At 33.2% G+C, this 26,407-nt stretch overlaps 3 protein-coding genes across 3 annotated transcripts; all 3 read left to right on the forward strand.

Moving 5' to 3' along the window:
* Window positions 1-2,393: 2,393 nt before the first annotated feature.
* Window positions 2,394-8,593, forward strand: LOC110723073 (BTB/POZ domain-containing protein NPY1-like). The gene is made up of 4 exons (XM_021902355.1): window positions 2,394-3,234; window positions 5,839-5,908; window positions 6,399-7,562; window positions 7,772-8,593. The coding sequence occupies exons 1-4, from the start codon at window positions 3,173-3,175 to the stop codon at window positions 8,321-8,323; spliced, it is 1,848 nt and encodes a 615-aa protein (XP_021758047.1). The 5' UTR covers window positions 2,394-3,172; the 3' UTR covers window positions 8,324-8,593.
* A 1,378-nt stretch (window positions 8,594-9,971) lies between these two features.
* Window positions 9,972-16,458, forward strand: LOC110723074 (phospholipase D Z-like). Its single transcript, XM_021902356.1, has 7 exons — window positions 9,972-10,738; window positions 12,122-12,326; window positions 12,423-12,624; window positions 13,060-13,253; window positions 13,435-13,594; window positions 14,484-14,648; window positions 15,435-16,458. Exons 1-7 carry the CDS (start codon window positions 10,555-10,557, stop codon window positions 15,894-15,896), a joined length of 1,572 nt encoding a protein of 523 aa, XP_021758048.1. The 5' UTR covers window positions 9,972-10,554; the 3' UTR covers window positions 15,897-16,458.
* An 813-nt stretch (window positions 16,459-17,271) lies between these two features.
* Window positions 17,272-20,926, forward strand: LOC110722929 (salicylate carboxymethyltransferase-like). The gene is made up of 4 exons (XM_021902207.1): window positions 17,272-17,461; window positions 18,025-18,426; window positions 18,994-19,248; window positions 20,358-20,926. The coding sequence occupies exons 1-4, from the start codon at window positions 17,375-17,377 to the stop codon at window positions 20,706-20,708; spliced, it is 1,095 nt and encodes a 364-aa protein (XP_021757899.1). The 5' UTR covers window positions 17,272-17,374; the 3' UTR covers window positions 20,709-20,926.
* Window positions 20,927-26,407: the final 5,481 nt, after the last annotated feature.

Genomic DNA, 26,407 nt, shown 5'->3' on the forward strand with positions numbered 1-26,407 from the left:
GTCTTTGTTTAAGGAAATTTTCCATTGCATACACCAAAGTTTTTTGGCCTTTATTGGTAATTTATCTTTTAGGTTGACTTTAGTTAGCTTTTATAATAAAAAATGGCTAATGAATATACTTCGTCCATTTTCATTTACTTGCAACACGTCCCTAAAAAGGAAATGTCACAATACTTGCAACACACTATAAAAGGAAAGTTACTTTAGGAAAAAACTATAATATTCCCCTTATTTAAAGCACATGTCCCATTTAATTACACTTCTAACAACCACTCATCCTATTTTAAAGTTTATTATATCATGTAAACGGGTTTGGATCCTCTAGAGTTGAACTCTATAGAGTTCAATAAATCTAAACCCTCCACAATAGATCAATGGCTAATATTCATCTTGCATGCATTTCAAAATAAAAAATAAAAGTTCAATAAAAAATAATTTAAAACTCTCACTCTCACAACTCTACAACTCTATAATTTTCAAACTCTAGAGGATCTCAACTCCATGTAAACCCCACATTTTTTAATTACCGCGCTAAAGAGTGTGTTGCATCTAAAAGAAAACGGAGGAAGTATAAGTTTATTCAATTCATGTGAGTATTTCTTATAAACAAAAGGTTTTATAAGTAAATTTTCGGCTAGTTTAAGGGCTTGTTCTGGTTTACCGAATCGAGCTGAACTAAATTGAACCGAATTGATTAGAGCTGAGTTGAACTGAACTGAATATTTTATGAGAAAAAGAAATTAGGAACTGAATTAAAATGAAGTGAACTGATTGAAGCTGAACTGAAGTAAAAATAAGCCGAAGAGAACAAACCCTAATACAATATTAATTTAGTTGGTTAAAGTGACATCTGCATGTCATGGTTGTTTTTGGTGAACGGCCTAAACCATATCAACATCTAACTTACATATATTTTCACTTATAAGTGTATAGAGCCTGCAAAATGTAGATTTAATTCGATCTCAATTATTGGTTACTATTACTAATACTATAAGTAACTTAAGATAGTTCACATCAACATCTAACTTACACATGCATTCGATAATAGTACCATTTCGACAACACAAAACTCTAAAAATTACTCAAGTTTATTAAAATGTGAAAACCAAAAGTGATTATTGAATTGAAGAGTGATTACTGACTAGTTTATTTAATTATATTTTATTTTTACCAAAAAAAAGACAATAGCTAATGGAATGGAATATTGAAGTGTTTTAGTAAAAGAGAACAACCCTTATTTTCACATATACGTCTCACCAAAAACGTCCCTTTTTCGCTAATTATTCTTGCATTAAGGACCTCACAAATAATGGCACTACAAAATTATGCTTGATACCCAAAGTCAACGCAAGACCCTAATGAGATCATAAGTCAAATGTAACGCAATTAAACATATTAAATTAACTAACGCTAAAATTTACTCCGTAATAAATATGAACTCCTTCATATTCCTTAAAATCCAAAAGTCAAAAAAAGAAGAAAGATAGCTCCCTAAATCGGGTCAAACAACACATGGGATGTTGATAAACTTCACCTCCAAAACCAACAGGCTAAACTAAATTGGCATCAACATACTAACAAGCGATTGGATCACCTTGTACTTAATTGTTTCATTTTAATTAGAACATCCTTTTTACTATAGGTTTATTGTTTGGTCATGTTCCTTTAGAAAGCAACAACACTTGCTCCGCGCTCTATACAATTTCTGGCTTTCTGGTAAATGTAACAATTTAATCGATATATATGTCAATGCATATCTTTGACAATTAACTCCGTATGTTTTAAATGAATTTACTCACTTTAATTAAAACTACTCTTTTTTTTTAATGAATTTTGCATATATTGTAAAAGTCAAACTGTTTACTTTGACTTAAAAAGACATGAGTAAGAGTCTATTCTCATTGATTGAACTCAGCTGAACTGAACTGAATATTTTATAAGAGAAGGAAATTAGGAACTGAACTGAACTGAACTAAAATGGCTGAGCTGAACTGAACTGAACTGAATTGAACTGAATTTCAACGTAAGAGAACAGACCCTAAGTTTATTCTAATTTGTACTTTGTATTTGGATTAACTATACTATGCATGCTTCGAAATACCATATTCCCTCCACAACAAAAATGACATGAAAATACTAACAAGTGCTAGGATCAACTTTATTATAGAGTAAAGAATGAGTAGAATTCTAATTCGGATCAAATGAAGCAACACACCAACACTTAACTCAAGTATGTATTGACTCATAACTATATTAGTCGGATTCTAATAAGCTCTAGATTACGATTACTCTTCATAGCCAAAATGGCATCAAGGAGTAAAGGGCAAAACAGTACAACCACAACTGGCGTGCTTTAACTGCAGGAAAAGCTCCCTAAAAAAGCCCATCTCTCTCTCTTTCTCTCTCCTCTGAAACACTCTGTAAATATACACACACTGTACCTCTCCCCCTACTCTTCCTTTCTTCCTTTCTCTCTCCTCTTCCCCATACATTTTCTCTCTCTACATTTCTGGAAAACGTGTGTAAATATAAGTATTTAGGAGGGAAAAATTAAAACAAAAATTCACCCCATTTTACATCACCCAAACTACAGCTGATCAATTTTCATTTTCATAGCCATTATTATTATAATTACAGAAAAAAAATATTTATTTACTTAAAAAGATCAGATTTTTATTTGATCTTGAAATCTGGGTCAGAAGAAAATTTTTCTCCAAAGTTCTGAAATTTGCAGAGAAGATTAATGGTAAAGGCGGCTAAGAGTTAAATACGTGGTGTTGTGGTTCTGATAGTGAGATGGGTTTTGAGGGGACATGTTATTTATTACACCATATGTTAAAAGTTAGCAAAAAATTTAAATTAATTTCATAAATTATTTTTTTTGGGTGAGAATTTTTTTTTTTTTTTTTGGGGTTTGGATAATTTTGAAGAGAGATATTGAGCTGGGTTTTTTGTTTTTGTTTACTGGGTTGAAGTTTTTAGAGAGAGAAAGTAAAAAACAGGGAAAAAAGAAACAGGGTTGTAGACCTTGAAGTTAAAATTAAGAAAAAAAGCAGGGGAAAAAGCAGGGGATTTTGCTTGTGAAAGAGGGTTTATGTGAACAATTTTCTGGGTAAATTTGTTCATTGATTTTAAGGGTAGCTAAAACAGACATTCTTTTGAGATTGTGAAGATGAAGTTCATGAAATTGGGTTCAAAGCCTGATGCTTTTCAATTTGATGGTAGCACTATCAGGTTAGTTTTTCTATCATCTAAGATTTTTTTCCCCTTATTTTTCTTGTTACATCTTATAAGTTAATTGATTGATGTTTGATTTTGTATCGCAATAGTTGTATCGTGTTACCCGGTTGGTAACACTTTGTAGAGGGTTGATAATAAACTATTGGGTGGACGTTTAGTTACGTGTTTAGAAGAAATATCCGGTCTGTCTAATTTTCATATAAAAGCAATGTTTCTAATAATGTTCTAAGTCTTCTACCATTTCTTTGGGTAATTGCAATGTTAATTGCAATTTTATTGATTTAATTCTTGTTTTCATATTAAAGCAATGTTTCTAGTAATTTCCTAATATGTAACTTTTGTATATAAACTGTTGGTGTTTTCTTGTGCATTGTTATATTCTTCTGATAGAGAAACTTCATGTTGGGGAGAATTGTTTTGAATAGAGTGCCAGAATATAAAATTTTGTGGGGATAAATTTCAGTAAATTAGTTTTTTTTTTTTTCATTAAAATTTTAGTGAATTGTTTTGGTATAAAATGTCAGTTTATATTCTTTTGCTTATTATAAAAAAAATTGGACAGTAAAGTGAGTGAAAAAAGTTTTTAGAGAGTCAGATGAATCAAGGCATGAGTTTAGATTTTGGTTTATTTGGTGAAAATTGAGGAAGTGGTCCAGTCATTGATCTATTTTCTTGAATGTTGGTGTTGAATGTTGATGGGTGGTCCATAAACAAAAGCAATTGTATTGTCATTTGGCTGGATTTTTCAGACCCACTTCTTTTTTATTTTGCTGACATAGAGTTGTTGTTTTTTGATAATTACTCTAGATTTTTGTGGATTATGTAACTCTTTATCTTTAAAAAAGCTGGATTTGTGGACATAAATGGACCCTCTCCACCCCGAAATTAGTTTCAGGTTGATAGTGTGATTCAAACTAGCTATGTAACGATTAAATTGGAACGGAGATTGTTAATATGATCTTGTATTTGTTGTTTTTGCTACTAGAGTACTAGATCAGGTTTAATGTTGGGATTTAGTTAATTTCTTTAGTTAATTTCTTTCATAGTGTGTGTGTGTGTGGCGTCCCAAGTGTTGGTTCTAGATATCTATAGCGAATGAAAGATCTCAATTAAGGTGTAATTTGGCACAAAGATAAAGAATAGTTGTTAAGACCTTTGCTTCTTCCACGTTTCCACCAAAAGATGAAATGTTGCTTAGTACTAGGTATGATGATTTTCTTTTGAGTGCAACTTTTGTAAACCAGCTGTTTTTCTAATGATAGTATGTTGGATTTTCTTTAGCACTTTCTCGAGGATGTTGAAGTTGGGTATATGAGAGTCTGAGTGCTCAACAATGATGAAGGTGGGCTGGTTCTACATTCCACACATTTGGGATGGTGGTGTGCCTGTAGATGGTAGTAATGTTTTCTGTGATGTAACTGTATAACGTGCTACATATCCTTCTATATTATGGGCCTAATTCCACTTTAATGGTCAAATTTCACCAACCTAAGGATTGCACTGTAACATATACGTAATGGTTCTAATGTGAAATTGTATTGCTAGAATCATCTTACGGATTTATCAATTACATTACAAACTTGTTTTTTTTTTAAATCCTATACTTTCGATAAATTGGATAATGATGGTCAAAGTTGGCAAGGTTAGACCGTAAAAATCAGGTGTGGCTATGGCTTATCAATAAAGATTGGAGGAAGTAGGATAGTTAGTGACCAACTCTTGTAAGATTTGTAAGGAGATTTAAATTTATGTGCTTTCACATACCCTGGGGCGGTCCCTTCTTAGTTTCCTTTTGTCATAAAGTTGTCTCTTCAGCCAGTACATCATGGATTCTTGAACATTATGGGGTATGGTAAATGGTTTTGTCATTGGTGGTGGGACGTTTGGTATGGATAACCACAACCTTGCTGGTTCAAAACTTAACGTTGGTTGTTTTGTTGCTCAAATAATGTTTGTGGGATGTCCTGGTATTTTGTCTTTTGGATGGATTGCCCAAGTATGACGGCAATACTATAGTTTCTGGGTGCAGTAATTTGTTAGTCTATTTACTTTTTTTTTTTTGGAAGTGTTTGTCGATATACTTTTAATGCTGTGAATTTGAATGTTTATGAATTAACGTCTTGATATCCACATGAAATTCATATTTTCCGATTTGGACTTTTTACAAAAGATTTTTCATAAAATTACTATGACGTTTACAATAGAGGTCCCAAAAACAACTTTACATTTTTTTTTACACTCACTATTCCCATTTCTCTGCTATTCTGAACTTTACCTATTGCTTCTCTGAGTTCTCTCTACACCACATCCTGTACTTAACAACCTTTCCTTATTTTCATGCCAATCTCAAGTGAGATGTTCATTTTAGGACAGGGAGTAATTGGGTGCAAAATAATATTTTGTTATTTTGATTTCTATGTTTCATTAAATCAGTAGTCTTGCAACTCTTGCCTCAAACTGATGTGACTAATTTGAATGAGAAATGAAAGTTAGTATAGGATTTCTTGATTAATTGGCTTTGTGTAAAGTGTGGTGGTCTAGGATTCTTAGTAGATTGAAATTTCCGCGCTAACTTTTATTCATTACCCATCTTTGCAGATATGTCTCCTCTGACCTTGCCACTGATGTTGCTGTAACTGTGGGTGATGTGAAGTTTTACCTTCACAAGGTAGGAACTCTTCATTATAATTCCGTGTTTGTTTGGGTTCATATAAATGTGTGATCTTTTTTCTGTTGCTCCTCTCTTTGTTCTATTTCAGAAAACCATGATTTCTCTTAGGCTTTTAAAACTTTGAATTAAATTGATTAATTAGACACCTTTTACTATATCTCGGACTTAAAACGCCCTACTGTAATCAGTCATCCAAGCCAACTCCATTTCTTTGTGTGTGTGTTTGAGAGGTTGCTTTTATATGATGCTTTGTTGTTTGAATAAATTCATGATTGGGAAAAGATGCCCTTCCTTTCCAATTGCCTATTCTGATGAATGTTCAACTTGAAATAAGTGTTCGTAGCCTTGTCAATTCTCAGCCACTATATTGGATACTGAAAAGTCTTTTCCATCATTCTATTATTTGAAATTATTTTTCCGAAAAGGACTTTACATATACAATCAAGCTCATCGGTATATTATTTTTATGCTCCATGGATTTCTACAGTTTCCTCTTCTGTCAAAGAGCAGCCGCCTGCAAAAGCTTATAGTGAGAGCAGATGAAGAAGAGAGTGATGAAATTCATTTGCCCGACTTTCCAGGAGGGCCAAAAGCTTTTGATATATGTGCCAAATTCTGCTATGGGATGACTGTTACTCTCAATGCTTATAATGTTGTTGCTGCACGTTGTGCTGCGGAGTACCTTGAGATGACTGAAGATGTTGATCGAGGAAATCTTATATACAAGATAGAGGTTTTTCTCAATTCCAGTATCTTTCGTACTTGGAAAGATTCAATCATTGTGCTTCAAAACTCTAAATCTCTTTTACCATGGTCTGAAGATTTGAAGATTATTGGGCGATGCATAGACTCTATTGCATCCAAGACCTCAGTGGACCCTTCGAAAATTACTTGGTCTTACACACATAACAGAAAATTAGCAATGCAAGACAGAATCATCGAGCATGAGACAGTTGAATCAGTTCCCAAAGACTGGTGGGTTGAGGATTTATGTGAATTAGATATCAATCTGTATAAGCGAGTTTTGATTGCTATAAAGTCAAAGGGAAGAATGGATGGTTCTGTGATCGGAGAAGCTCTTAAGATGTATGCCATCAGATGGTTGCCAGATTCTCTTGATGCTTTGGTTTCCGATGATCATATCCAAAGAAACAAATCGTTGGTGGAAACAATCATATGCTTGTTACCACCTGATAGATCATTGGGTTGTTCTTGTAGCTTCTTGTTTAAGCTGTTAAAAGTTGCCGTTTTAGTTGAAGCAGAGGATGCTGCTAGGGAAGACTTGGTGAGAAAAATTAGCTTGAAACTTGATCAGGCAACAGTAAAGGACCTCTTGATCCCAGCAAGGCCTCCCCAGCCTACAGTTTATGATGTCGAACTGGTTTTGTGCATTTTGAAAAGATTCGTGCTGCAAGAAAAAAGCTGTTGGGAACTAAATATTTACGAGAACAATGAGAAGGGCGAGTCAGAGTTAGCTCTAGACCGTGGATCCTTGTTAAATGTTGGCGGACTGGTTGATGCTTATCTTGCTGAAATTGCTTCAGATCTGTGTTTGGCCCCTTCAAGCTTCATTGAATTAGCGAGATTGATACCGGAGTCTGCAAGACCAATCCATGACGGATTGTACAGGGCTATTGATATGTACTTAAAGGTACGTGTAGTTTTTGTTTACTGGATTGGCTTATATCATATCAATATTTCATGTCATCTTTGTTCATTAGCAATTAGCTTTGGGCTTGTTCATTATTGCATCACTTCTTAGTTCTTACTAGTAGATTTATATCCTACTTAATAGATTTTGTTAAGTTAAATTGTTAATATCTTAGTTGATATGATCTGTTATGTTCATGATGTTTTCAGGAGCATCCAGACTTGACTAAAGCGGAGAAGAAGCAAATATGCGGGCTAATGGATGTTAAGAAGTTCACCATGGATGCATCAACTCATGCTGCTCAAAACGACCGGCTTCCTCTTCGAGTTGTAGTCCAAGTTTTGTACTTCGAGCAGATGAGGTCAGCTAGTACAACTCAATCCCTTAACAGAACTTCCAACATCACTTCATCTTCCACACCAAACGAAGATGAAGATTGGGATCAGAGAACCCTAGAAAGCTGTAAATCGCTGAGGAAACAGATTGACAAAGTGAAGATCGAGGACAATGAAGAATTACAAAGAAATGGGAAAATGATGGCCAAGAAGAACAGTAGTAAAAACAGCCGGAGTGGGGCACAGTTGGTTCCTTCGCGATCAAGGAGGATATTCGATAAGTTATGGGGTATGGGCAAGGGGAATGGCGAGAGCAAGAGCTCAGAGACAAGCGGGAGTTCTCAGTCACCAACTACTTCATTGGTTCCCGGTGATACAAAGTCGTCTGGTTCAAGTTCACGACACAGGAGGCATTCTGTCTCTTAAAGGAAGCGAGGAGAGCTATTAGATTTGATGGTCTATTAGTGTAAAAAATGTGGTAGGATTAACTTCTTTTTTCTGTTGTTGTACCTAGTAGGTTATGGGTGTAGTGTTTTAAGTAATTAGGGAAGTTGATGTGATTTATCTGCTAACAAAAAGGCGCTAATTAAGTGCAGAAAATGTAATCAGTTCCTTTTGTAAGTGTCCTGTATGCTACTCGACCAACTTAGGTCCTAATTAATTGTTGTTTAATCTAATATTTTCTCTTAAACCATAGAAAAATTGGCTAAGAAGAGATCTTAGGGTTTTGTATGATGTGATATGCCTTTTTTTTTATTTTTTTATTTCCTACTGTAATAAAAAGTTAGCCATATTATGGAGATGAAAAGATGGGAGTTTTGATTAATGTACATGTGGACACTAATATATGTAGAGGAATGAGGATACATGGTGGTCCCACAAGTTTTTCTTTTGAATGTTGTAGTATTTTAGATTTTGGTACAATGTAATACTAATAATGCATAGCTTTAATAATGTATGTGTAGCATTTTTATATAGTGATTATAACTTTAATTAGGTTGGAAAGAATCCTAGTTGAATATGAATCAATTGTAGATTGTATCATAGACTTGCATGTCTTCATTCCACAAGGCAAATTAATCCTTATCGAGATTCTTTGTTCTTAGTTTAGGTCAACCTCACAATGTAAACACAAGGTTTAATTTTTTAGGTCTAAGAGATTTTGCACCGAACTTGAAAAAGATTTGGAATTTGTTATGGCTCTTTGGTTAGATGGTGGGTGGTGGCTCCTAATGATTGCAAGGGTGATTTTGCTGATATTTTAGAAGTGATTCATTTCCATGTTTTCAATATCACCTTACAAGAGTTTAAACAATTAAAATGGTGAACATTTATAGATATTTTCTTTTATGATTCATTTGAACAATAGTGTGATGACATGTCTAAATTACGTGCTATTTTATGGAAGCTTACATCAGGGGATTTTGAATCCTATCTCCAAAACTCTTTTTCCAATTGTAAGCCTTGAAAATGATTACTTTAATTTCAATGCATTTTAATAGGCATTTGGTTATTTTTTTTTTTCTAAAATTCTATTCAATGCTTATAAAGAACAATTAAATTCATCAATGTCTTCTTTCAATTTCAACAGTACTTTTATGAAAGTTGACTTTTTGCAATGTTTCATGTGTAAGTTGCTTGGTATGACTGTATGAGAGTTTAGGAAATGAGTGACTCTTGGACATGTCTTTAGCTCTTTGCAAACAATGAAACCTTTCAGTAAGGCCAATGGAGGACCAATTGATAATTTCCCTCTCTTTCCACTAGTTGATAACCAACATCTCTGATCAAGGATTCCTATTAATTGCCAAAGAAACTTATTAGGTCATAAATTTATTCTTCCTTTATCATGTACATTCTACTGCTTTCATCTTACCGCATATATATATATATATATATATATATATATATATATATATATATATATATATATATATATATATATATATATATATATATATATATATATATATATTATTCAAAAATCAATATGACCAATAATTTGCAACATCAAGCTTTTGTTTGTCTTTTACCATGACATATTATTTTTTACTAATTTCTCATACATGTTTCGCATGTCAATCCTTCATTTCTTATCATAACTTTGATTTCGGTCATTCTAATAATTCCATTACAAATTCATGATCCATGGCCTCCAATTTTCTCACTTTCCTAATTTTTAATCACAAACAAACTTTCAACTCTCATGGTGGACAAGCACTTGATTATCTATTAACCCATGCTTATTATTGGGTTAAGCTTAACAAAGTGGATCTGTAAACTTTAGGATCATGCTCAACAACACCATCCTATACTACGTACATATCTTTCTTTTTTTTTAAAAATAAAAAAAAAAAAAAAAAAAATAGTGAGCCTAGTTCATTTTCCTCCTATTTTTACTCCATTTCTTTTTATTCAACTCATATTAAACCCGGGAAAATTGGAATATGCAACTGTTAGTCAACTAGTAGATTGAATTTTCTCAGGACCTTCGTCATCAATTTCAAACGAATATCCATATTATATTTGGATTTTCTCCCAAAAAATTCCCCCATTCTCTCTCTTATCAATCAAAATCCAATTTTCAAGCTTTCAACTCAATTTCCAGTTAATCTGAGCTTAACCCAGAAGAGAAAACCCATTGAATTGAAGTGGGTATGAATTCAATTTTGAAAAAGATGAAGTTTTCAGCGTTAATTTCAGTTGGGGTTTTCTTGTTAGCCCTATTTTCTCTCTCCTCATCAACTGCAATGGCGAAGGAAGAGTGTAAGGCTTGGCTGGTTCAATCAATTCCCACCAACATGCCTCATCTTTCTCTCGTTCCTGGTGTTCTTTCTACTGGTATTTATCTTATCATTCTATTATTTCTAAATGCTTTAATGTTTTCCCCGGATAATGATATATGTAGCGTTAAAGGGCTAAGTATAAAATTTGAAATACTGATTGACACATGATTTTGTCATGAATTCTAGGGCTAAGTATAAAATTTAAAATACTGATTGACACGTGATTTTGTTATGAATTCCGAAACATTGAGACTATAGATAGCAAAACCTTTTACTTGGTCTAGTTTATTGTGTTTCTTCTTCTAATTTTGTCATAAATAATTTTTTGTCTGTGTTGATTTGGAAAATATGCCTATAGCATTAGTTTTGCACATTCTCATTGGCAAATTTTTTCACTTTGGTACCAATATACTATTGCACATATATTGCTAGATTAGAGAACAAGTATAAAGCTAATGCTAATTAAGAGATTTCTGAATATAATTTGTTACCAATGAGAATGTGTAAAAGTATGTTGCTGCCAAAGGGAAAAGCCCAGTTAATTGCTGATGTGATAAATGTCAATCTAATTACTCAAAAATGAAGGTTTATACTTTATACGAACTACATGTTATTAGTAGTCTGATCAATGAAGGAGGAATTTGCCTATATCAACTAAAGCCTTTTGCTTTGGACCAAAAACAAAGAAATTAGACAAAAAAGCATTTTTTAGGCAGTGTTACGCTTATTATTGGAGTTTTGTGTGTAATGAAGTTGATTTGGAATAATTTGCCAAGCGCAGCTAGCTTGTGAATTTGGAAAATAATGCTCTTTTTTTGCTAGGGTGCTTAGTGTTGGAATGCAGTATGTTCTGTAACATAAAACGAGTACAGGAATGTGATTTGCTACCTTGTTTTGTTCGGTTAGTCCACTAGTTCACCATGTATTACATACCAATTTCCAAATTATTGATTGTTTTTTGGAGGAGGGAAGGGGGTGAGTGAATTGGGTATCGCTGATGCTCAGTGTCGAATTTTCAGCTGTCATTTATGTTTTAGGACTTTGTTTTTAGGCTGACTACCAGATAGAAGTATCTTATTCTGTTTATTTTGTTCTCGCTGTACACGTTTTTGATTCTCCGAAGTTTAGTTGTTATTGTGAAGCTTTGGAGGCGAGCTTCAGCACTAGTAACGTCTTGATGGTTTTTCCTTTGATTTGGTTGATTGACATTTGGTATAGATTACTGCATTTCATAAAGTATATTGCTTACTGTTGGCAATACATGATCAGTGCTCAGTGTAGCACATTGTATTCCGCTTTCTCAAGTAATTGTGAGCTGCATAGCACCCATATCCAGTCTTCAATTTTGCAATGATCTAGGGATGTCCAGAATGCAGATCAATTTTGACTTTTGACCTTTGATTTTGCTTACAACAACAAATTTTATGCACTTTGTCAGCTGATGTATCCCGGTGGCTGGCTGGTAATTCAACTAAAAAGCTGGATATTATGGCACAATACTGGCAATTGGTTGCCGGGCCAGATAATCCTCTTTCAGGGGATTATGGGTACTCAGAAGAAGAAATGGATAGATTTGGTGCTAAAGAAGGTTTTAGTGTATATAAAGCGATTGAAAATGCTGCTGACCGCAATGTCAAAGTCAGGTATAGATTTAATTTACCTTGTTCTTGTAGAACAATGCAAATTACATTTTTAGTGAACTCTTTTTTGGGTACCTTGATATATGTAATCCATTATAGGCTTTTGCAGCACTCAGGCGTGTATCCTGATTATACCAAAGAGCCATCTGACCTAGCGGCAGGAAGACCAAATGTCGAGAATGTTACACTATTACTTGGCAATTGGTGGGGGTCTGGCATAGTCCATGCTAAAGTTTGGATATCAGATGAACGTAATGTATACATTGGATCTGCCAATAATGACTGGAAATCACTCACACAGGTATTTGTTACTCGTATGAATTAGCATAACTGGTTGAACTTAAAGGAAGAAAGAAATAAAGATTTTGATAGATATTAAGGAAATTACAGAAAATTGATGATAGATTTAAATCGAAAGGCTTTATTACTCCAAAGAGCTAACTAAAACTCAACACAATATTCCCCATAACAATCCCAGTCTAATCTTCTCTTATTTAATAGCATTACTCCTCTGACTCACTCACTTATCTTCCTCCTCAACATACAACACTAGCGCGCATAGGCCATAAGTATATTGTACTACCTATTATGCCCTACCAAAGTTGCCAATTCATTACAGTATCCTCTCTATAAATCGTATATCTTATTTAAACCTTCCTTGTCAAACTACATTCCAACATTTGCATCTATGTCACATTTTTCATGCAATTATTGCATTGTTTTTTAATCTTAATAGGTTAAAGAAGCTGGTATCTATATTGCTGATTGTCCAAAAATCGCCAAGAATGTTGAGATTTACTATAACAACTTGTGGATGCTTGGTTCACTGAATCCATCAGCACATACTACAACAACATGGGATCAACAATGGCAGATTAATAGAACAGTTCCTTGCTGGTCACATTTTGTTGTTCAAGAAGAAAGATGCAAGTATGTTTTTAAAAACAAAATTTCTGGTTTACACACAGCTTCTTTGCTAGAAATGCAAATTGTATATACTTTACTTCAGACTGATGCACTTCTTGTTCATTTAGGATTAGTACAAACCTTGCTTTATCAATGCTTTCTTTTTAGGGGTTGTATTTAACATCCAAGTATATTAATGTTGCAGATCTCCTCTTCCTCATGTTTATGTTAATACCAATCATGTATCTGGATACCCTTTGCTCTCTGATCCATATATGTTTCAGCTACCTCTTCAGACTCCTGGATACAGCAACAGTTCAACGCCCCAGCATTCTTCTAGCTATCTCTCTTTTGCTCCTCCCGAGGTAGGGTGTTCAAGTTGAAACTCTTTGTTTCTTGTTAGTTAAGCAGACTTGTTCCGAATGTTTTTTGCCTGTCATCAGAGATTCTGGATTTCAGTCATCCTTTTTTTGTACTCCTCTGACTTCTGATAACTTTGGAATATAGAAAATTATTTTTTCTTGCTAAGCTGGAATAACCAAGAGCAAGGAATTAGCCTGAGGTTTGAGAGATTAAGGCTCACACACACGAAGTTGCCTCTCCCCCCTCTGGTGGGGGCCATACTACCCGTTAAAAAAAGTTGAAACTAGTAACATTAAGTACTTACATGGAAATTTAATTAGGCTTTGCTTTTAACATTGAGAAACAAGTTTTGGGGCATGCTTGAGTTGAGGTTGAATAATTAGGGAGATTAGTGAAAATTAAAAGAACGTTTTGTGGAGGTGATGTAATTAAGGGAGGGGAGAGGGATGGGGGAATGGCTACCCTCCAAATAAGGGTAATAGTTCCACACAGGCCCACCCTCCCCCTTGGTCTCTGAGTATATATTTTCCTAGAAATGAGGGTAACTACCTTACCTTGTTCACCTTCTATTTAGTGTTACTTATTGTCTCCTTAGTTATTTAATTCCAACCCAAGAATATGGAAAAATAAGTTTAGACAAGGGCCAATATAATCCAGAAATGAAGGGTCAATTGTTTAAGTTAACATAAGGGGAAAGGATTACCAATTTCATTTTACAGCTAAAATTAAAATTTAGACAAGTTCAAATAAGATTTTTTTTAGGTGAAAAGAATGAAGCCAATTTCTATAATTATCTTTTCCTTTTTCTTTCTCCATTGTCATTTATTGTATTTTCTTCTGCTGTATCTGAATGCTTCTCATCTCTAGGTGATTGATTTTTCTGTGCTGTAGCTTTCTTTTGGAAGATTCCAGACAGATGAACAAGCATGGTTAGATACCATAAAATCTGTAGGAACTGGAGCTGTTGTTAGGATCAGTACGATGGATTGGCTTGGTCAGTCTCAATATACAGAACAAACTGTTTACTGGTCGGCTCTTTCATCTGCTATATCAGAGGTATTTCCTCACGTTGATGCTTGAATATTGTAGAAGTTCATGGTTTATCTTTTATCTCTGGGTCTTACACTCACTTTGATTTCATAACACCCCCCACATCTTTATATCTTACCTCAAAACAGAGCTGTATGATTCTTAGGAAAACATCTTCTGTGGCTGTATCATGTTTTAAGCTATCCTTCATAACCCTCAGAGAGTTTTTTTTAGGTGAAGGGCCATAATCCTCGCTGCTTCTCAATTTTGACTGTCCTCCTAATAGGTGTAAAGCTATATAAGAAGTTTTTGGTTTTCATCTTGACTCTTTGGGGAAGTTACTGAGCAATTAATGGCAAATACAGTAACCCTCCATGCATAAATAATTGGCCACGTTTTTAATTAAGGCCACTATTATCTTTAACTTTGGACTTTCCCATCATATTCATAGCTATATCCATAACAAAGAGTTTCAAAGAAAAACAACAGTGGTGGTGGAGATGTATATTTTCGACTTTTGGGTAATGATTGGTAGTTATAATATCAACTAAATTTCTTAAAGTATTCCCATCAAACATGGCATATTATCTAGGAACGGGAGGAGTAACAAGGTGTAATGATGAGGTCTGTCATCATGATCTGAAATAAATAGGTAGACAGATAAGCTTGAAAAAATATTACAACTACTTTTGGGTCTTGTGCTTTTAGAAAATGAGCTCATTTACATGTTTTCTCCTAAAGCAGACATTGGTCCCTTTTTCATTAATGTCTATTTGTTAAGTACTTAGTTTTCCTAATTATTCCATTGGATAGGTTGTATTCTCAAAGAGGGCAACAGTCCAGCTCCTTGTGGCACGATGGGCACATTTCATCAACAACACTGATAATTATTTGAAAGCTCTACTATACACTAATGTCATGTGCCATTCATCACCATATAATCACTGCTCGGGCAAAGTGGAAATCAAATACTACGAGGTGCCTGGTTACAATTCAACTGGGCCAGCTATTAGCAATGGCACTAGTTCAGGGAACCTGTACCCTGGTTACACGAGAGTGAATCATGGGAAATATGCTGTCAGCGATGTGAGAGCTCACATTGGGACAAGCAACCTCGTATGGGATTATTTCTATGCAACTGCCGGTGTCAGTTTTGGCACGTACAACCCTGTCATTGTTTCCCAACTTCAACAAATCTTTGATGCTGATTGGAACTCCCCATATGCTGTTTCTGTCAAACCACTGCAAGAAGTTAATTCGTATTCAAGCTGGTGAAGTTCATACCAGCAGGAATGAGGATAGAAAACTGAGGAGGCAGATAAAGGGATGCTCAAAGTTTGACATTCAATCGGCTTAAGAATCCACCCTAGTCGATTGGCTACTTTGAGCTTAGTTCCTCACATTCGATAAGGTTCGGTCTTGATGCAGAATGAAAAAAAGACAGGAAGCAGTTTGTGCACTTATTCATCTTTCCTATTCTTTTTCAGAAGCTGCAAGATAAGTTGGGATTGTACCTTGACTTCGTTGCTCGTTTACATGCAGAAGTTAAAATGTCTTCTTTTTTTTTTTCTTTTTTTTTTTTTTTTTTCCCTCTCAAGCACGCAGTTCAGGTAAAACAATTACTAGTAGTCAAGATAATGAATAATGACATTCTTTTTCCCTCTTAAGGATGCAATTCAGAATAAATAGTTAGTCGTTGTAACTTTTGCCACTAAAGGTACTTTGCCTTCATTTTGTGATTATTTCTAAGCAAAAACATTAGTCCAGTTAGGTCTTGTATGATTCCTCTCAACGTTTATTTTCCAAATATTAAATTTTAATAATTTTTTGTTTTACATTATTAAAGATATTATTATTTAAGTTATGTATTAAACATATTCATATTTTTATTTAAATTATTAATACACATGATGCATGCGATTTTCTCTATTATAAAATTTACTAGACTCAATTATTTTGCGAAAGGGTGTTAGCACTGTCAACTTGTCTGTGACCCATATTCCTAAGTCCTAAGGTGGATCTACCGCTGAGATTAACTAACACTGGTCAACCCGGTCTGAATACGCGAGCAAGGTTTTTTTAGGAGTATGAGAAAAACGATAAGGAAATTCTCACCCTTAAGTTGCCTTCGAGATAGATTGAATCTACTAGTATAATTTTATAGTTGTGAGAACCATTCTTACTATTAAATCAACTAATACGGAATACTCAGTAAAATAAGTGTTTCGATTTGACTTTCACGGCGTTTTGAGAGAAAGAGTTGAATATATTAAATTACTCTGTATTATTAAGTGAAGGGTCTGAATTACAAACTAACAAATTAAACATAGAAAATACAGTATTCAATAAGGACAGACTAAATTAAATATACTTGTATAATTTATCATATAATATACTTGTATAATTTTTTTCATATAATAATCTGTTCAATGTTGAAGGCAAGTACAAAAAAACGTTCTAAATACTTAATTAAAAAATACTCAATAGAATAAAAATTGCTAAATGGGAACCCAAGTAAAGTATTTCCACGCGTATGGCCAGTTTAATATTAAAATTTAACAATAATGCATGCTAACTACTAAAAACGTTGTAATATAGCATATACAATATTGATAATTTAACACTAGCTATTATATAAGTACCCATAAAACTAAGCAAGCTACAAAGTTAAGAGCCTAAAAGTATACAACATACATTTCTTTCAAAAAAAGTATACAACATACATCAAAACAAGAAAGAAAGAGAGTGATAAGATGGTGATGGAAGTTGAGATAGAGCAAGTTCTTCACATGAAAGATGGGCAAGATGATACCAGTTATGCTAAAGCATCCTATATGCAGGTACCACCGTTCATTATTTTTACGTTTTACTCCCTCTATTTTGTAATAATCGCAATTGTGTGACTTTTGCTCTATTTATATTATGTTTACTTTGACTCTATTTTTCATCAATTTATAAAAAAAAAACATATATTGTCATGCAATATATTTTAACTTTTTATGTATATTTCATTAGATCAAGTTTTATACGAGTACTTTTTAGTGATATATAATTATAAGGTCAAAGTTGTGCATCAGCATTTTCACCGATCAAAATATTACGATTATTATGAAACACAAGGACTACCATTTACCAATCGTGTATTTTTCATTTTTTTTATTATCATTTTCTTGTCAAATTATTTTCCAAAAAAATAAATGGTAGTTAGACACAAAAAAGTCGTATATACAACACGTTATATTAGTACATGATCAAATAAACACATAATTTCTAAATTTCTAATACACATTTAGACCAACTAATTCATTTATACTTTGTAAGGTACAATGCACAAACATTGAATTTCATAACTTTATCAACTTAATACTAATCAATTTAAGATTGGATATTTTCTTTGCAACAGAAACAAGTGATATCATTGACAAAACATATAAAAGAGAAAGCAATAAAAGAGTTCTATTGCAAGAAACGACCAACAACCTTAGGCATTGCAGACTTGGGGTGTTCCTTGGCTAACAGCTTGACTGTGGTGTCCGATCTCATAGCAACCATCGATAAGGCTCATCGAGGGCTCGGAAATGGCCCTCAAGAGTATCAAGTCTACTTGAATGACCTCCCAAGGAACGATTTTAACGCCATCTTTAGGTCATTGGGATGCTTTGAAGATAAGCTTAAGCAACAATTAGGAGATGATTTTGGGTATTGTTTTGTGAATGGTGTTCCTGGCTCTTTTTATGGTAGGCTTTTTCCAAGTAATCACTTGCAATTTGTCCATTCTTCATACAGCCTACATTGGCTATCTCAGGTAAAATCTATCTTCGAAGCATAAGATCATTTTTTACTTCGTATATTTTTTGCTCATTAATTAAGTATAAAACATAATCCTGAGCTTCAACCATCTGTTTAAACTTTTGGTTAAATTGGTCCACTAACATGGTATAAAAGTCTGTATCAGTTTAAACTTTTAGTTGAGTTGATTGATGATTGAATATATTGAAAAATGTGTCTAAAAAAATACTTCATATCATATATCGACTAAAGTGAAAGGAGGAAGCACTAAGGAAGCAACTTAATAGATCAAGAAATCGCTAGATTTAAGATTTGATAAAGATTCTTTTCCTAAAAAATAAGCTAATAATTCACACATTTTCTCTCTTTCTTGGAATCATACAGATTATAAAGTATATAGTGAATAATGTAATAAGTTAAAAATAAGTACCCACTTGTATAATTAAACTTTGTGCAATATAAAACACAACAATAATTAAGTGTACTGTAGTAGCATTATTATAATTAATTAATTAATTAATTAATTGTTATCAAATTTTGTAATATTGAAGTTGTAGAAATTGACAATGCATGATTGAATCAGGTGCCAGATGAGATAGAGGACAACAAAGGGAACATATTCTTAGCAAGAACAAGTCCATCTAATGTGCTTGAAGCTTACTATAAACAATTTGAAAAGGATTTTTCAATGTTTCTAAGTTGTCGATCCAAAGAAGTAATAGAAGGAGGGATGATGGTGCTTACTATATTGGGAAGGAAAAGCAATGAAATTTATAGTAAGGAGTCTTGTAACATGTTTGATCTTCTTGCTACCGCGCTTAATGACATGGTTATTGAGGTAATACTACATACAATCAATCTCTATCATCTTAGTGCACCTTCGATTTACATGTTTTGGTATAGAGTTATGAAAAAAAGAATGGTAGGTGAAAAGCTTAATTATATTGATGAGTATACTAGATTATATACACTTCATGAGAAAGCAATATAATATGACTAGGTACATTTGTTCAGATATATTAGTTAAGAGTTAGGGACGGATAACTTTGACTATCAACCTAAACGAGTGAATCAAATGATTAAGACAAAACTATAAACAATAACTAATACTCCCTCCGTTTTTAAATATTTGCTCTATTTCTCTTGGACACGCATGCCGATGCTAATCTTTGATCACTAATATCTTTAATTACCAATAAGTATAAATTCTAACAATTGAAAATTAATTAATAATATATTCATTGAGATGATTCCAACAAGTACCCACAAGACTATATTTTTTCTTATGTATAAGTCACAAACATTAATTAAAGTAGGACAAATGAATAGTGCAAAAAATAAAAATGGAACAAGTATTTAAAAATGAAGGGAGTAAGTAATAATGAGAAAGATGATATAGTTATCATTATTCTTTATAGTTCTAACTACCGCCCTCAATGATGATGATATATGGTTCTTACCAAAGACCGATTATTGTTTGATTTTGGTGTAGATAAAGAGATTTATACAATTTGTAACCAACATTCTGTTTTCCGTTACAACTAAGATGTATTCGTAACCAACATTATGTTGTCCGTTACAAATAATATCCTATTGTAACAGACATAGCTAATGTTGTAACTAAGCATTTTTTTTACTAGTGCAAGTATAAGGTAAATGGTGTAACGAGATTTTAATATATAGATATGTGCAAACATTTTAAAATAATGAATAGGGAAATCACAAAAATTAGAACCAAGGTGTGATGATTAAAAATAATTAAAAATAAATAAATAAAGGTTAATAAAGGAAAAAAAGTAAGTGATGGTATAAGTATAACATGATGGAAAATTATTATGAGTATTATTATTTATTTACGGTAACTGAGTAGAACATAAAAGAACGAAGGAAATATTTTTTGTTGAAAAGGAAACACTTGGTATAATTATAATTTGTAAACTTATGTAGGGTTTCATTGAGGAAGAGAAGCTCAATAAATTCAATATCCCTATTTACACTCCATCAGCAACAGAGCTAAGATATTTGGTGGAGAAAGAAGGATCATTTACTCTAAATGAAGATCATGTTTCTGAAGTAAGTTGGGAAGCAAATGATCTCAACAAAAACTCTTCAAATGCCGTACATTATGACTTTGTCAAATGTGTAAGATCAGTGGCGGAACCCTTTCTCATACTTCATTTCGGAGAAACCATCATTGAAGAAATATTCTTAAGGTATACCGAACTTGTTCAAGTCTCGATGGCTAAGGAAAAGAGTGTATTCATCAATGTCACGGTGTCGCTAACGCGAAAGGGTTGATTATTCATGGAGGAAACTCAATTTATTACTTGTTTTAAATTTATTTGAAGAAGGGTTTTCTACAACAATTTGTACTAAAAAATAAGCTCATCTTTAATTTGTTACGTTCTTGTTTTGTTTGTGTTCTTTAGTTGGTCCAAAAACTTCAAGAAGTAAATCTTGAAATTTTCTAATATTTCTTGTACTGTTTAAATTTTTTATCGAGAAATTTAATGAGAAGGTGAAATTGTTAATAAACATGTTGTGAAAAATGACCTTTTAAGAGAGCGACTTTGTGAATAAGGATCTTTTGAGACAAAAGTTGTGAGAAAGGACCTTATAAATTGTGTGAGGTTGTGAAGAGGGACATTGGTTTGATTTTCCGACTAGTCAACGCCTGATTCTAGTGTTGATTTTCACGTGCGTAACATATGACGCTTAAAAAAGACCTCCAATTACTCTTTTCCCCAGGTTTCCCCTCATGTGCGTAGCACGAGATTGTTTGAAATGGAGGAAAATATGGGGAAAAAAGTGTGAAAGAGTCTTTCTAAAGTTTCATGTGCTAGGAACATGATAGTCAATGTCGGAGTCATGCGTTGACGAACTGGAAAACCAACCAAAATTCTTCTTCACAACCTGACACAACTTATAAGGTTCTTTCTCACAACTTTTGTCTTAAAAGGTCCTTATTCACAAAGTCGATCTCTTAAAAGGTCCTTCCTCATAAATTTTCCTTTCTAATATTTCCTGCAATATTTAAATTTTTTGTCGACAAATTTAATGAGATGGAGAAATTGTTAATAAACATGTTTTGAATCTTATACATCTTGTACTGTGATTCAAGCTTTTGTTATTAATTCTTGGTACTATGTAGCTATACTACTGTAGATTAGAGCTGACAATTCTGACCCGACCCGAATGGCCTGACTCGTGACCCAAAAACGTAGACCCGAAATTGACCTGAGCACAAAGCTGACCCAACCCATACCCGACCCGAAGTAGAGTTGACCTGATACCCGAATGGACCCAACCCTAATTAACCCGGCCCAAAGTTGACTCGATACCCGAATTGACCCAACCCTAATTGACTCGATACCCAAAATGACCCGACCCGATTTTGACATGAATTGATTGACCCGAACAAACTCGAAACCCGAAGTGACCCAAACTATACCCAAAATGACCCGATCCAAAATTAAAAAATACTCAAAATGACCTAACTGATTTAGGGCTTAATTACTTTACCCAAGTAAACACCTATCGAATTTAACTTACATTAAATAATATAGTATTGTGTGTATAATGTTGTTGAAATGTGCGTTTAATTTAGTACTCGTAATTCATAAAGAGTTCCATTTGATTAAGAACACTAGTTATTGTTATTATTACTATACTCTTAGCTTCTTCTTTTTAAGTGTTGCGTTGATTTTTTTTTTCCCCACTATTCACTTTATCTAATTTGAATCTTGACCAATCTAATGTCGTATGAAACAATACAGTCTTGTGTACATAGTACTGTTGGAATTGTCTAATGAATATATTATTAATATTCAATTGTTACACTTTATACTTATTGATAATTATAATATATTATTGATCAAATTTCTACATCGACACATATAGACGAAGATTGATTTGACCCGAATTGAACCGACCTGAACTCAACTTGACCCGATAATTGAACCCGAAAACTGACCCGACCAAAAATAACCCGACCTGAACTCGATCCAAATTGTTGACCCGATACCTGATTCGAATTACCATTGACTTGAAACAAACCAAAAACCCGAATTGACCTGACCCGACCCAAATATTTATTGACCCAAAATTAACCCGACCAAACTTACTAAACCTGAATGACCCATTTTCCAGGTATAAATAGATGCCACTACCATGTCATTAAAGGATACTCTTTTGGTTAAAAAAATAAATGTCATTAGTGTAGGTTGAGATACTCTAAAATTCATAAGTGTATATATATATATATATATGTATGTATAAAGCATGAGAGAGAGAGAGAGAGAGAGAGAGAGAGAGAGAGAGAGAGAGAGAGAGAGAGAGAGAGAGAGAGAGAGAGAGAGAGAGAGAGAGAGAGAGAGAGAGAGAGAGAGAGAGAGAGAGAGAGAAATGTAGGTCGAATTTGATTAATGTATGTATAAAGCTGTGACGTGTTTAGAACACTGTCTTAGAAGCAAAATTCGCCCCAACTATGGTGCAATCAGAGATGGCGTTGCCCCCTAAGATTTAACACATCGATCTCTCTTAATGTGCACTCAAAAAGAGAGATTAGGAACTCACAGTATGCTCAGAACTTATTTAGAGGAAAATTTGAAGAATAGAGGAAGAAGAAGAAAGTGTTCCTATGTGTTTCAAAAGCTACGAAAAGATCAATTTATAAAAGATGAAGAAACCGTAACTGATGGAGAGAACCAAGCCACGAAAAAATCGTGGAGAGAAAAATCAGCGACAGTTACAAACGTTTTTTAAAAATCGAGTCAAACGTTGTTACGGGATTTTTAGCTGAACAATCTCATAAAAGCTGGAACGTCAGTTACGACTTGGCCCTTAAAGGAATGCACATCACACCACGTACATGCCATAAACACGAATCGACCGGACAACGGAGGCCTGCGTGGGAATGCCCCCTTCTAGCCCACAACCATCGGAAAAGCACTTCAAACATCAAAGTATAAACACACATATAAAAACCAAGTAAATTCTTCCTTTTCCCACCAATGTGGGTCAGAGGATTTTTCTCCAAAACAAATATTCCCTCCGTCCCTATTTGATAGTCACATTTGATTTTTTCAAGTACCATTAATATTAATTTTTTACCAAAATTCTCTCCAATTTGTAAAAATATTTGCGCAAATTTAACTTTTCAATGTAAATTTTGCTTTCCCATGTATTTTAATTACTTTCTCCTTCTACTTTTTTGCACACCCAATGTAAATTTATTTTTTCAATGTACTTTTGCTACTTCTTATTCATGTTTATTAATTCTTGTGAAAATTGTCCAAAAGTGATTATCAAATAGAGATAGAGGGAGTAAAGTACTTTAATTCCTTAGCATTATTTTCAACAATTAGCACTACATTGTGCTCATAATAAATAACTAATTTCTCCGTTTCTTAGTAGACTCATCACTTTAACTTTTTATATAGTTTATAAACTTACTTTGATCATATATATTTTTGATAGTATATGTTACTTTAGAAGAATACTACAAGAGGGGGGGGGGGTGAATTGTAGTAAGGAAGAATTTAGCTAACTTTTTGCGGAATTAATAAAACTAAGCTAAAGGAACTCAGAAATCACACAGAGAGATTTTACGTGGAAAACCTCTTGGCCCTAACAAGAGGAAAAACCACGATCAGTTGGGATTATAGGAAAGATTCTTTACTATAATAGGGCAAACAACCTATTACAAGCTAAAGGATCTAGCTCCAAGTTCCTCTACGAACTTGGAGTTCCCTAGCAGCAAGTCCCTCTACTTGCTACTCTTCTTTTCTCTTTTTCTCTTCTATCTCTTTCTGTACTGACTTCTCTTAGAGTTCACTCAAACTCCCAATACCCCAATTACAACATTTGAAAGATAAAACTCTAGTGAAAGTAATTTAGAAAATTAACAACTTAAGTGGAATGCGACACTTGACTCTTTTAGGAAACAAGAAAGATAGAAAGATATGATCGAGCAAGGTGAAGTTTTCTAAAGAATAACTTCGATATTAATAGGAAACCATAGCTTGATTAAAACACCACAACTTCCACCACTTTCGCCACTACTGCTGCATATCAACGCCACTTCTTTCCATTACTACTAGAGCTTCAAACGTGTCCTAGAAACCAGGGCACTTTGATTCTCTTAGGAGCAGTTTCAGCGTTTAGTGGTGAAGACTAAATCAACAGCTAGTTGCGCAAGTTTAGGAAGTTAGTTTTTCTAACCAATTCAAAGATATTTTTCCGAAATAAAAAGATATTAAATAAAAATAAGATCAGAAAATATATTTTCAAAAACCAACTTTCCTACTTTTTAGCAATAAAAGAAATTCTATCTTGTTAACAAATTAAAACTGCATTCCACTTTATCATTAACTTCTAATTATTCTCACTTACATAAAACCTAAAACATAAAAATATTTTAGACTTTAATTCTATAAGAAGTCTGTGCTCCGAGTCTTCTTTCTTCAGCTTCTACTCCGAAGCTTCAGTTCCTTTACAGGAACACTGCTACTAGTCTTCTGATCCTTTAGCTCTTGTTCCTTATGTCTGGAGTTAGTCCCTGCACTTTAACATAAGCAAACTACAACACTTATCAAGGCATTAGTCCATTGACTTGTTTTATCATCAAAACATCAAGGGCAACATTATATTAGCAAGGGCAACATTATATTAGCAAAGATAAAAAGTTTGATAATATACATTGAAATTGACTTAATAATGGTGAAAGTTATGACAATTATTACCATTGTATATTAATAAATAAAAGTGCGTGGTAAAATTTTTAATATAAATATTGTAAGAAGTATTATTTATAAAGGAATTATCGACATTAGACCAATAACTTCAAGTAATGTATGTACTACTCTGATATATTCTTAAAATTATGACTTATGTGGTCAAAGTAAAATAAATTTGATAATACATGATGTATAATTTTACACGAATCATAAAAGTGAGTACAGAGATATGAAATTAGTTGGTAATCATATGAGGCCCAAATATTTAAGGCCAAATATATTTGGGGTCATGTGCTGAGGACCAAGTTGCATTCGGCCCTCTGAAATAAAAGTGGAGTGACTTATTTATTTGTTAATTTCTTTCATTTTTGATGACGATTTCATTAGAATTTTTTTTTTTTTTTTTTTTTTTTGGAATAGTCATTAGAATTTAATGCTGCTGTTTTTTTAAAAAAAAATTTGTTTCACGTTTTTTCACCAATAAATGTACTTCCCAATCACGTTTTAAGAGCTTTTTTTCCTACAAATTGGCAATTGACAATTTGACATGCATCTTTTATTAAAGGTGTAAAGTCGATAGGGAAATGACAATTTGATTTTCTACCTACTCTCTTTATATGGGGTATTTGTGATTTTCATATTATATATTAAGGGTTAATAAGACATTTATTAATTAACCCATATACATGCCATGATATCAAAATTGAATTGGAATTGAGATTCAATTAGAAATTAAAATTGAACATTGAATTGTTATGTACTCGCGTGTCACCTTCTCAGCGCTTAATGTTTAAGCTTGAATAAACTGGGTATTTATAATTTAACTAGCGCTGAAAGTAAAAGGTTGAGAAAATCGCGTGACATGCGAGGCATTCGTATGTCATGCGAGCTACAAAATATTTTATACGTACGTGTTTTGCTTTATTTTGATTAGATAATTTTTTTTTTCTTACAAAGAATTTGTACCACACAACTTTCATTATTTTAAATGAATTGTATCGTCGTTGATTGCTACATGTCTTACAACATTGGCTTATACATACATGTCTTTTTTTTTTTTTTTTTGGAAAAATTGCTATTAATATTATAACCTTTGGTCCCTTTTTTTTAAAATAATACAAGTTTTGGATTATATTTGAATATTACGACCTTTAGGGGGTCTTAACTTTAAACAAAACAAAACCGGATTCAACCTAATAAACAGGTTAACAATGCCACGTGTTGCTATATAATTTGCTTAAATTAATTTTTTTTCTTTTC

Source organism: Chenopodium quinoa, unplaced genomic scaffold, assembly GCF_001683475.1.
Source record: "Chenopodium quinoa cultivar QQ74 unplaced genomic scaffold, ASM168347v1, whole genome shotgun sequence".
Taxonomy (NCBI): Eukaryota; Viridiplantae; Streptophyta; class Magnoliopsida; order Caryophyllales; family Amaranthaceae; genus Chenopodium; species Chenopodium quinoa.